This window comes from Antennarius striatus, chromosome 20, assembly GCF_040054535.1.
Source record: "Antennarius striatus isolate MH-2024 chromosome 20, ASM4005453v1, whole genome shotgun sequence".
In the NCBI taxonomy this organism is placed as follows: domain Eukaryota; kingdom Metazoa; phylum Chordata; class Actinopteri; order Lophiiformes; family Antennariidae; genus Antennarius; species Antennarius striatus.
In genome coordinates, this window is record NC_090795.1 from 4,500,398 (window position 1) to 4,513,269 (window position 12,872).

A 12,872-nucleotide genomic window follows, 5' to 3' on the forward strand; every position below is an offset into this window, starting at 1 on the left:
CTGCTGAATCATGGACAGACTACAGAATCTTGGTTTATTGAGGAGTGCTTGTTGGAAGTTGTTTCTGCATGGATTTTGCTGCTTGGAGAAGATGTGAACTAAATGAACTCAAAATATTGGTCCAATCTGTGTCCCTTATGATATCACAACCAAGGCCAAATATTGTTATGCTGATACTTCACTGCACGTCACAGAGAATTCCTTGTCACAGTTATGGGTTTATCTCTGACAAGGCCAAGTGATGTCTGTCAACACATTTTATTCATGGAGACTGATGGGAAATACCACAATCTTCTAATATAGTCTTAATGTTATTGCCATGAAGTATTAAATAATTCAAAAGTAATTGAAAATTGCACATTAAATTACATCAGGTTGTGTCATCCAGTCTTTCATAAACAAAGGGTTAAGAAATTTGACTGAATTGTTCATTATAAAATAACAAACATACTACAAACTTTTCCACTTTAAACCTTTTTTTTAAATTCTGCATAGATCAGATGTCATAATAACAATCGATCTTTAAATCTTCAAATAAAAGACTTCTGTTGTTTGTAAAGTGTGTTGTTTGTAAAGGGTGCGACATTTAACTCGGTTTATAGCAAACGTACATTAAAACAGTGTTTTATTATATACTGATCATCTCTCATGCATAAATAAAGTTCCTAAATTAAACGTCTGAAGGTAAAATCTTGACTTCGAGCGTCCCTGGAGGACTATGACGTCACATCCGCCGTTTCACTCCGGAAGTACAGTTCATTTTTATTCACAGGGAAAAAAACAGCTGTTGTTGAAAAAGAAAACATCAAAGTGAGTTTCATTGACGAATGTTTGACCTGTATGTTTCTGCAGATGTGAAATAAGGTGATAACTTCTCTCCGGGTTGTCTGCTCTGTCTGTCCGGCCGCTGTTTCCGTTGACTTGAGCAGCGAGTCTCTTTTCGCTCATTTGTTGCGAGTTGCCTGCTATTAGCTTTAGCCCCCCCCGACCACTGTGTACTTCCAGCTAACACACTAGCCGCTGTTAGCTAGCGAGCTGAGAATTTCACCTTCTTACCCGAACAACTTGAAATGACTAAGACCATTAGACCGGCTTTAAGATTATTATCGTGTCGAATAAGGGGCTATTGATTGCTCGTAAATTGTGTGATTCAAGAGCCATCTTAGTTTTACTACGACTTGTCACTGTTTATGTCCAGCGTTAGCCAGCCTTACTGCTGGTGAGGAAAACCAGGCAACAGTTGATGAGTTTAGATTAGTTAAGTATTAGATGGACACGGGTATAATTGTTTTTCATCTTAACCGATCTTAATTTCATTTCAATGCATGTGTTTAATAAGGAGATAATCTGCAACAAGAAGTAATAATTCTAGTCAGTTTTTGAGACAGTATTTGTCTATCTGAATTGTCATCCCATCTTTCATCATTCTTAATGAAAACGTTTTTTTTTACCTGGTATATTATGAAAATATATATGTATGTTATATTGACAGAATGCCAGCCCCAAAGACAGGTTCCTCTCCTCTTGAATCTCAGCCTAAAATGAAGACGTTGGATGAAGATGGGGAGGCTCTGTCATCCAGCACTGAATCTGCCACCAAGAAAAGGTCTCTCTCAACAGAAAATACGGTAGAAATGGCAGCAGCTCCTCGGACCAAGAAAAAACTGTCGACTTCAGTGCAGAGTTCCCCGCCAAGGGATTTACTTTCTGTTCCACCCGTCAAAAAAGCCAAGCTCCTGAAAGCCACAAGTGCCTCCCATGGAGATGCTCCTTCACAGAAAACTAACTCCAAAGCTTCTCTGAAACGAACAGCTTCTACAGAGTCAGAGGATGAGCTGAGTAGTGATGGTAGTAAGACTGACCCCTTCAGAGAGAGAAATGATGACAAGGCTCGCTGTGTCAAAAAATATTCAAATCGAGTCAGAGCTAAGCGTAAGGCTGAAGAGTCATCTCTTGCAACACAGGAGACAAGCCAGTGGTCATCATCTGCGCCTGCAGACGCTATTCATGTGGACCATAATTATGGTAGATATTCAGATTCATCAAGCATTCAAAGCTTGGGTGATGCAGAGAGGGATGAGAACAGGCAATCTGTACAGCCTATCACTGACCACGAGATAGAAGAAATTTCAGTTCATGCACAAAGAGACACAAAGGAATCGATCACAGAGAGTGGAACAGCTCATGTTGAATTTCAGTGTCTGGCTGAGGATGGTAAAAAGGAGGAACTAATAAATATAGAAAGCCAAAAGGTCACAGATAATGAAACACTAGTATCATGTAGAGAAACATTAGATTCTGTTACTGCAACAGCTACAGGCTGTGTGATATCTGATGATGGGGAAAGTGAAAAGAATGACGTTGCTGTTTCCATCAAAAGCCACATGGATGTAGACAATTATGCTCCAGCTTCGCTGGTGGAAACCATCTATTCTTGTACAGAGGAGGCAAATCCAAGCTGTGAAGGTGAAGTACGAACAGATGTCAGCAGTGAAGTCATTGCAAACGAAAACACAGAGTCTGTTTCTGAAGAGGTAACGCTGCCTTTTAAATGTAAGAGTAAGGAAGGAGAGTTGCAGGGAGTGTTTGAAGCAGCCAGTATTCCTGCATGCCAGAGTGACCAGGTTAAAGAATTAATAAGCAAATCGAACGTGACACAAGAAGAGATACTAGTAGAAGGAAATAATGCAGAGAGTCAAACTGGGGAAAGTCTAACAACAGAGCCTGTTAGCAATCCAGAGAGTCAAACAGATCTTAGTTTCAAAAGTCAAGTCACTTTCAAAGAGGAATCAAATTCTGATCACCAGCATGATCGAGTGAGCCCTGAAGTGCCAGATGAAATTACAGACTCGTACGCCGTTGTGAACAAAATAGTTAGGAATTCCGAAGACGAGCTTGAAGAAAGTGAAAGGAAAGGAGTTGAATTCTTGACAATTCCCACTGTTGCTGTTCCTGGGCTACAGCTGAGCCAAGAAGTGACGGACAAGACTACTGACAGCTGTACTGAAATAACAAAAACAGACGGTGAACCAGTTAATGAGCAAAAGGATGGAAACTATCAAAATGAGGTGCTCTATGACTGTGTTACGCTCTCAGAGAGGCAGTCAGACACAAGCGTGCAGAGTAAAATAATGTCAGCACAGAGCCCAGATGACATACACAATCATGAGAACCTCAAGCCGAATGAATGCAAAACAGAAGTGAAAGTTAAAGACAGGATGAAATTTGAAAGTGCTGCATCAGGTTGTCAACTAAAAATGGATGTACAGGCTTCAACTTCAGACCAGGAGATCTCTAAACAAATCACTACAATGGAAATACAAAGCCAACAGAGCCAGGATGTGACCGAATGTGCTCCAGACATACCTACCCAGTTTAATGAGAGTCATGTGGCTCACATAATGGAAAGTGAAGAAAATGTGAACTCGGGTGAGTGCACCATCGAATCTGGGAGTCATATTCAGTTGGAAGTGGAGACGGTGGCGACACCAGAGGTTTCTGATCCTGCTCCTATAATGGAAGAAGAAAGTGAGGACAGACAGGGGGTCAATGAAGACACCACAGACATATCTACTGAGGGTCATTGTGATACTACGATTGACAATTCTGGAAAAATGGGAATGGAAGATGAGATCAATATCGAATGTACCAGTATGCCTGAGATACAGACTGCAATTGGGGTTTCTCAAGTATCATCAACCAAGGAGAGTGAAACCCCGGCAAATTTGACTGATGCAGTGCAGAAACATCCAGCTTCAAATCGTCAGAGCAGCCCAGATGAAGTGGACGTGCAAACTACAACATCAGACGGAGTTTCTAACACAGAAACACAGATCCAGAAGAAGCAAGAAGTCACTGAAACTGCAACAGACATATCTGAAAAAGTTCAAGAAGACCTAAGGATTCAAACTCCTGAGAATTCTGTAAATGAAAACATCACAGAATCCATCAGTGCAACCATGAGTCAAACAGAAATGGATGTGCAGGCGGCAGTAACAGATGAGATTTCTGAACCAACAATTACAGTAGATCCAGAAACCCACAGAGATAAGGACATCAATGAACACACTGCATCCATTGAAGGACAAAAATTTGTTACTAGCAATGATGAGAGTGAAGGAAACAAGCATAAGGTTCTGATGGAATGTGTAGAAATTAATGTGGATGCACCACCAGAAGAGATATGTCTTCCAGTGTCTGAAGTGGAAATATTAAGCAAGGAGAGCCTTGAGATCAGTGAATGCAACACCAAAGTTCAACAAGATCTTGTGACAGCAAGTTATCAGAGTAAGGAAGATGAAGACGTGCTTACTGCTGAGTGTGTTGATGTTCCAGACACTCAAACATCTATGGAAACTACATCAAAACCAGAAATTTGTTATCCATCATCTCCAGTTGAAACAAACCAGGGGAGGCTAGAGATCAGTGAACCCAAAGCAGAAGTTCAAAAAGATGTGAATGCAAGTTTTGAGAGTAAGGAACATAAAGATGAGGATAGTGCTGCATGTTTTGATGTTCCAGAGGCTCAAATAAGAATGGAAACTACATCAAAACCAGAGATTTATAATCCACCACCTCCAGTTGAACTGCAGAGACAAGGGAGTCCGGAGATCAGCGAACCCAACACAGAAGTTCAAAAGAATGTGGTAGCAAGTTTTGAGAGTCAGGAAAATGAAGACAAAGTTACTGCTGAATGTGTTGATGTTCCAGAGACGCACACATCTATGGAAACTACACCAAAACCAGAGGAGATTTGTAATCCACCACCTCCAGTTGAAACAAACCAAGGGAGGTCTAAGACGAGTGAATACAACATAGAAGTTCAAAAATATGTGACCGCAAGTTGTGAGCATAACAAAGAGGTTGACAAAGTTACTGCTGAGTATGTGGATATTCCAGAGACTGAAGTACCAATGGAAACTACAGCAAGACCAGAGATTTGTAGTCCACCACATCCAGTAGAACTGCAAGGACAGGAGAGGCTAGAGATCAGTGAATTCAACATTGAAGCTCAAAAAGAAGAGAGAGTAAGTTGTGAGAGCAAAATGGATGATGTCACGTTCACTGCGGAATATGTTGATGTTCCAGAAACTCAATTAAGTATGGAAATTACAGAAAAATCAGAGGATTCGTGTAATCCACCACCTCCAGTTGAAACAAACCAGGGGAGGCTTGTGATCAGTGAACTCAATGTAGAAGTTCAAAAAGATGTGACTGTGACTGCAAGTTGTGAGCTTAAGGAAGAGGTAGACAAAGTTAATGATGAATACGCCAGTGTTCCACAGACTCAGACAGTTATGGAAACTACAACAGAAACAGAAATTTATAATCCATCATCTCCAGTTGACATCCACAGACAGTGCACTTTGGAGGTCAGTGAACACAACATAGAAGTTCCAAAAGATGTGATGGAAAATAAGGAAGGTGAACAAAAGATTACTGCAGAATGCATCAAAGTTCTAGAGACTCAAATACATATGGAAACAACAAAACCAAAGGAGGTTTGTAGCACAGCACATATAGTGAAAAAAGAAGAAAAGCAGAATATAGAGATCGATGAACCCAGGATGGCCTTATCAGATGAAATTCTTCTTATGACTAATTCTGAAAGTAAGTTTAATGAGAGGAAGGAGACAGAGCCTAGTGCCGAACAGGGTCAAGCAGATAGGGAGATGATAAGTGAACCAATAGAACAGTCGGATTCTGTTTTGGAAGAGGAACCCGTGAAGATAGCCTGTGATGAAGTCAAAGAAGAGCCTGTAATCACGCCTTCCATTACGGATGAGGAAATGGTCAGTAGAACTGGAGTACATGAAGAGGAGACGGGGAGCAATGAAGTAATTGTTTTTGTTTGCGACCAATCGCATGACACCGATTATATCATTGAGGCATCGGAAGAGCAGATTAAGACGACTGATCAGTCAGAGGTTGACGTTCATGAAAACCAAATTGTGTATGAGCCCATTAGCAGTCCAGAGAACAACGATGACAGAGAGATTCCTGCAGCACCAGAGAACCACGGAGGTGTAACTCTACTGGACATGCACAACATAGAGACGCAGCAGAGGGGAGGAGATCCATGCACCAATGAAGAAGAAGACACTTCTACTCAACATGTGGAAAATGAGACTGTTGAGCATCACGTTTGTGTCTCAGACAGCCAAGCGGTTGAGATGGAAGTACAATCCACAAATGTGCTGGAGAGTTGTGTCTCTACACAGTCGGATCAGTGTGACATGACGGTGGATGTGAAGCAGTTTGCAGGGATCAGTGATGGGCTCGGCCTGCCAGATGGTCTCCCACAAGTAGCAACTGAAAAAAGTGAAAGTAATGGCTATCCAGACTGCATCTACGCAACAGAGTTTTCTGAACAGTTACAGGAGGACAGTGGAAATCAAGAGGTCCCAAACGTTACCGTGACAACAATTCCGAACTCTTCTACTTACGCAATACCAGACGGAACAGCTGAGTCATTCGTGATTCTGGAGCCAGTCCCTCGGAGTGAAATTGACTTGGATATTGTCACTCAAGCAGCCGCCGAATCAGGTTTGTCAGTCTCACTTTCAGAGCAGCTGGATCCAGAAGATGCATTGGTAGATGAGAAGGAACAGGTTATAAATGGTTCCCAACAGCCAGTCTTTCTTGAGGCGGGAGTGCAGCAACGTCAAACTAGTGAGGTGAAGGATACCACAGCCAACAGTTCAAGTGCTGCGTTAGATCAGGAGTCCGAGCTTGTGACAAACATTTCAACTGGAGAAAGTATGGAAGTTGTTCAAGATTATGACCAGTGCCAGCAACCACTAACTGAATTGGAAGTTAATACCTCCAAAACTGAAATGCCCAACTCTCATCCTATAAATGAAGACTGTAACTCATTGTTAACAGAAAATGTTGAGGTGAAGTTGGACATACAAGAAGTGCAGATTCTGGAGGACATAGAGTTAGGTCGTGAGATCGTAGTGGAGGAAGAAGTACAGAATGACAATGATTGTGACATCATCACCGAAAAGCCTCAGGAGACATCTGAGGCAGTCTCTACCAAAACATCCGAGGTGAAGGTTAATGAGAAAAATAAAGCTGATACTTGTGGGACAAACTTGAAACAAAACAGCACAGCTGAAAAGACTTTGGATGATAAAAAGGGACAGGAACCAGAAAAACCCAAGAAGCAAGAGATGAATACACAAGCCAGAACAAAAGCCCGGCTGGCAGCTCTGGCTGAGCAAAAGGCTGCGGCGGCTAAGAGATCGGCAAACAGACAGCAGCTGAACCTGTTAGCCTTGTGTCATGAAATCGCGGAGGACATTGCGACTGACAGCATGCTGTTGAAGAAGATTAAGGAGGAAAAACAAGTGGTAGCCGCAGCAGCAGCAGCAAAAGCAGCAGGAGAGGCTGTATCCAAGAAGGAAGCCGTCAAGAAGGAAAGTTCACCTGTTAAAATGAAGGATTCAGACACTGAAAAAACTGGGACTCCTTCAGGAGCAGAAGGGGGTTCTGTTGCGTTGACTCCCGCTGAAGACGAACCTACAGTCCAGCCCTCAACAGCTGATTCTGCAGAAGCTAAGCCTGCTGGAGAGCCTCAGAAGAGGCGATTCTTCATCACACAAGTTTCGGTGCCACTGAAAGCCCACGAGAAAAAGAAGTTAACGAGATATCAAAGACTAAGACAGGTTGAACTGCAAAGAGAGAAAATGTCTTGGGCGCGTGTAAAGAAACTTAAATCTGACCAAGCAAATCAAATGTTTTCAGATATTGATTGGCAGGCACCCATGTCTGCTTTTTCTAAATTTTCAGTAATCCCATCGGTTCCACCTGCACCCAGTTCATCTAAACCCCCCCTTCCTGTTTCCGAGTCGGTCAGCAAGCCTGCGACACAGAACACAGATGCTGTAAAGAACGATACAGAAGTTGTAAAGAATGACGCCATCAAGGCTGAACCAAGTAAAAATGAATCCACGAAAGTGGAAAGCTCCACATCTGGTGCCGCTAAACCTGAACCTGCCAAAACTGAAGCTCCTAAAACCGACCCCCCTCAAGCAGAAGTTCGTAAATCGGCGAGGCTAAGTAAGGCTCAGCCTCCTAAAGCAAATCCTTCTGCAGGGCCGACCCCAAAAGCCACCAGATCGGCAGGCAAGAGGACCCTCCCAGCCAACCCCCCTCCCATGCCAAATGGACTTAATGCTCAAAAGCCAAAGCCTGTTGAGTACATTCCATACAAACCCAGGCCCAAGTATTCATTTGATGATTTTGAGCTAGATGATGACCCGTTACCAGTGGCAACAGCAAAGCCCAGCCCTCAATCAAGGCCCATGCCTCCGGCAAGACCCAAGGTTCATCCAAACCTTGCAACGCAGCTGAAGCCCCCAGTTCAGTCAAAACCCCTGGCTCCATCACAGCCATCCAACCAGGCTAGACCCAGAGCCCAGACCATACCTGCTGCACGGATCTTAGGTCAGTTAAAGTCTCTGGTTGCAGCAACACCTCAGTCAAAGACTACAGCTGCTGCCACTGTCTCTTCAAAAGTTGTTCCTCCACCTGAAGTTCAGTCAAAGTCTCTTATTGTGACATCGCTTTCGCCAAAAGCCATTTCAGCTCCAAGTCAGGCCAAGCCTGTGGCTTCACCCTCACCGCCGTTGAAACCCACCAGCAGTGGAGTCACGGCTCAGATCAAGCAGTCTTCAACGGTGGTTCAACCTGCTGATCCAACCGCATCTCCTGCTCCCGTGACCTCAGCATCTCAGAAAAATCCAAGTCCACCCTCAGCACAGGAGAGCAAATGCAAGGTAACTAGACGATAAATGGTCCCATCATACATACCACAAGCAGCAGGCTGGGGTAAAAATGGTGATAATCTTTTCTTTTTCTTACGTAGGATACAGCTGAACCCGTTACATCAGCGCCCACCTCTTCTCTTCCTGCTGACGACAGTTTGGACGGGTCTAGTAAAGCTCAGCACTGTGAAGAAAAGCCTGAAGGTGTGTTTTTCTTTCCCTTTGATTTATTTCAAATAAAGGATCGATAAAATATTTCAAATCTAAAGGATGGATTCTAGATGTGGAGTACTTTAGTGATTCATCCTAGGATTATGTGTTGTGGCAAAAGTGCTGCTTTATCTATTTTGTTATATAAATTCTGATGTTGCGAAGAAGACTGATGAATTGATGTTTTGTCAAAGTTCTCGATTTTAGCATGACAACATAAAGCTGAAAAAGTAGTTCTTCAAGAAAATGACTTTTCTTACAGTCACTGACGTTGAGTCACCTCCGGAGGATAAAACGGAAACAGGCAAGACATCAGAGATGTTGGAAAAACCTCATGAAGAGTAAGGAGTCTTGTCAAAATCTGAAATGTTTTCATTTGCAGTTTTAGAAACCTTCAGAAATGTGATGAGTTTTTGTGTCACTGCAGAGTAAAGAAGCCACAACAAGGGGAGACTCCTCTATCTGACGCTTGTCTGCAAAAAGAGATCAAGAAATTAAAGGAGGCTGATAAAGATGGCACCCAAACCATTATAGTGAGTGAACACCTCGGTCCACCTTTACAAATTTCAGTGTCTTCAGACTACATGTTTTTATTAAGGATAATAAAGTAAGTTTTGACCCTTTTAGCTGTTCCACATCCTTAAGGATCATTCTGGAAGACATTTTTGTTCATGTCTTTACGATGCGTTCAGATGTCAGGAATTAATCTATGTTCATCTTGTAGGATGCGGGACAGAAGCATTTTGGAGCAGTGGCCTGCAGTGTTTGTGGTATGCTCTACTCAGCAGCCAATCCTGAAGACGAATCTCAACATTTACTCTTCCACAATCAATTCATCAGCGCTGTCAAATATGTGGTGAGAGAAAATATCCATTTTTCATTGTGCACAGTCTCTCAGAATCAACTCCCTGGGGCAGGACTCAGATGCATTTAAGTGTTTCTGAAAATCGATTGACCATTCACAGTTGTTCAATAGTTTATTTTTTTAAACATTGGTGTGAATGCTTCCTCAGTATTTATATGCATTTATATCCTCAAATAAATGCACCATTTTCTCCCTCCATCTCTTCTTAGGGATGGAAAAAAGAGAGGATTCTGGGAGAGTATCCTGATGGCAAGATCATTCTCGTCCTGCCAGATGATCCCAAATATGCTCTGAAGAAGGTACATATTCTGAATGTGTGTAACACGACGATGAAAAATGTTTGGGATAAAATAAAAAATGAATTGTTGATTACGATTTGTAAATTTATGAATGGAAGACAAACAAAAACAAAAAGACAGAAAACATGATGGAAGAATGAAGTTGAAAAAAATCTATAATCTAGTGATCAGATGATGGTATTCAAAGGGTAAACTGGCAGAAAGAAGAATTGTTAAAATGTCTGAAAAAAACTTTCATTTAATTTCAATTTTATCCTAAGAAAAACCAGCGCATTATGCTTTCTGAATCATCGTCGTTGTGTTTCTCAGGTGGAGGAGATCAGAGAGGTGGTGGACAATGACCTTGGCTTCCAGCAGGTGGAGACCAAGTGTCCATCTAAGATCAAAACCTTCCTCTTTATCTCCAACGACAAGAAAGTGGGTGGATGCCTTATAGCAGAGCACATACAAGAGGTAAGACGCGACATCCTCAAACGAGCCAGGAAATGTCTTCAATCACATTTGACTGGTTAGAAATCAAATATAAACCCTAACCTGTGTTAGTATACTGACTTCTGTGACCTCTTTCAGGGGTTCAGGGTGATTGAGGAACCGATACCGGAGGGCTCAGAGAAAGAGAAGGTGATGTTCGAACGTCAGAGAGCTTGGTGCTGCTCCACAATGCCAGAACCAGCCATCTGTGGCATCAGCCGCATCTGGGTAGTCAGCATGATGAGACGTCAGGGCATCGCCTCACGCATGCTGGAGTGCCTCAGGTCAGTGTGCATTCAAAGCACCAACATTCGATGTTATAGCACCGTAAAACAAATCAAGCATAACCCAATTTCTCTTTATTTTGTTGCACAGGAACAACTTCATCTACGGATCGTACCTGAGCAAAGATGAGATTGCTTTCTCCGACCCCACTCCCGATGGAAAACTCTTTGCCACACATTATTTCGGCACCTCTCAGTTCTTGGTTTATAACTTTGTCAGTGGAACCCGTTCGCCTCCACCCAAAGCCGAGGGAGTATGACAGTCTTCGAGAAAGAACTGTGAATTTAACAAAGATGCTCATTGACCAACTGTATCTGGCACTAAATCTATTTGCATAATATTAATAAAAACAAATCCTAAGAGAGGATAAATATTGGTTTTAAATCTCAGGATCACAGCAAGGTGTTGTTGAACGATGTTATTAATTCACCCTTTAATTCCTCCCTTATTTTGAAAAAAGTACTTTATACTTTTACTTTATATATTATCTTAAACAACTGGTTTTAGTTTAGTATAGAGTTTACACGCATGACCTGACAGCAATAGAAAAAACATTTCACTGTTTTTCTTGAGAAACTTTAGAATGACAAATGACATAAAATAAGAGGATTTTGTTGTTGCTCTGTTTGTTGACTTACATGACGTAGCAAACTGTGTACATTTGTTTTTTTCATGTTCGTCTATTGACACCATTGTGTCCTTTCTCCTATCTGGAGGTTCAGGGCAACGTGTTGCCCGATCAGTCCTCTTGGTTTCACACTCATTTTTTTGTAGAAACATTTTGAAATCATGTAAACCAGCTTATTTAAACAACGGGACACATTTCAAACATCTTCTTGAAGAGACGTGGGTTAGAACTGTAGCTTGGGCATTAAGTGTGCGCTCTAATTTTCTGAGATCACCTTGCCTGAAATGTTTAGTTTTCCAAGCTGAGCCATATACTGTACACAATTTAGCAGGGCATTGTAGCCACACCTGTATTAACTAATGTATTTTTACTCCAAGGCTGTCTACTGCTTTTTTTGTGCCTGAATGAATTATGTGTGACTTGAAATGTTAGTTTAATTTTTGTTGATTATTCTTGTCCATTGATTATGGCTTTTTATTGAGTTAGTGTAGACTACCATCTTCTATTCCTTAGTATCAACAAATTTAAATGTATATGAAATTATCATGTAGATTTATGCATATTATAACACTGTATTGTAGAAGATGAGCAAAGCCTTAAGGCGCTGGTGTCAGATGGAATGTGGCTGACGGTAGATTCCACCCAGGTTCAGCCTTGATGATTACAAACGGGAATATCTGCTCAGTGATCAACGTTGAGGGTTCAGCTCTGGACCCAGATTTACACTCTCATTGTTATCCATCCCGCTTTTTCTTGTTCCTTCATGTTAAACACTTACTTTTAAAAAGATGTTTCGTGTAAGAAAAGAACTTTGATTTATACAAAGCTGTAATGTAAATATTTATTTAAATAATAAACAGTTTCAAACAGCCTTTCTGCTGTTATCCTTTGATTGATCGTCATTGCCATCTAGTGGACATTATTGTGAACTTTTATTGTTGATATTTATAATCAGAATATTTTGCAGTAATATTCTTAATCAAATACTTTTCCACATGTCGATACATGTCGAATGTGGGAGTTGTGAAGAAGTTTTCCCTTTATGGTCACAGATGTACACACTCCCCTCTGGTACATTCCCCGACACTCCTGTCACAACACAGTCTTAGCTCGATGGTAACTTCTGAGAAAGAAAACAACCTTAGAACAACACGGATACTTCCTCAGGCAGAGTGAGAAAACAAGAGGCCTCAGTGATCTGATGCTAATCAGCTGGAGAAAACAACCGAGCTGAGCTTCCTAAGGTATCTTTAATGCAACAGTCACCTTGGCCCTCGGACTTCTACTGACAAGAGTCCTCTGATTTTCTCTGTAAAATGAACCCAATCCAGGATCCGTGTGGA

General features: G+C 41.7%; 1 protein-coding gene across 2 annotated transcripts; it reads left to right on the forward strand.

Annotated features, from left to right (window-relative positions):
• The first annotated feature begins 760 nt into the window (after nucleotides 1–760).
• Nucleotides 761–12,391, forward strand: LOC137587672 (titin homolog). 2 transcript variants are annotated; one of them, XM_068304251.1, is made up of 11 exons: nucleotides 761–810; nucleotides 1,493–8,451; nucleotides 8,584–8,783; nucleotides 8,873–8,975; nucleotides 9,244–9,322; nucleotides 9,409–9,514; nucleotides 9,706–9,837; nucleotides 10,056–10,145; nucleotides 10,455–10,598; nucleotides 10,716–10,900; nucleotides 10,992–12,391. In XM_068304251.1, exons 2-11 carry the CDS (start codon nucleotides 1,494–1,496, stop codon nucleotides 11,158–11,160), a joined length of 8,166 nt encoding a protein of 2,721 aa, XP_068160352.1. In that variant the 5' UTR covers nucleotides 761–810; nucleotide 1,493; the 3' UTR covers nucleotides 11,161–12,391. The 2 variants fall into 2 exon arrangements, with proteins under 2 accessions (XP_068160352.1, XP_068160351.1); XM_068304250.1 differs by having other exon boundaries at nucleotides 1,493–8,783.
• Nucleotides 12,392–12,872: the final 481 nt, after the last annotated feature.

Excerpts from the sequence above, each read along its gene's own strand:
- LOC137587672 (XM_068304250.1), top strand. The coding sequence starts at position 1,494 with ATGCCAGCCCCAAAGACAGGTTCCTCTCCTCTTGAATCTCAGCCTAAA. Across the intron at positions 9,323-9,408 it reads TTGGAAAAACCTCATGAAGA|AGTAAAGAAGCCACAACAAG; the intron begins GTAAGGAGTCTT and ends GTGTCACTGCAG. Across the intron at positions 10,146-10,454 it reads CCAAATATGCTCTGAAGAAG|GTGGAGGAGATCAGAGAGGT; the intron begins GTACATATTCTG and ends TGTGTTTCTCAG.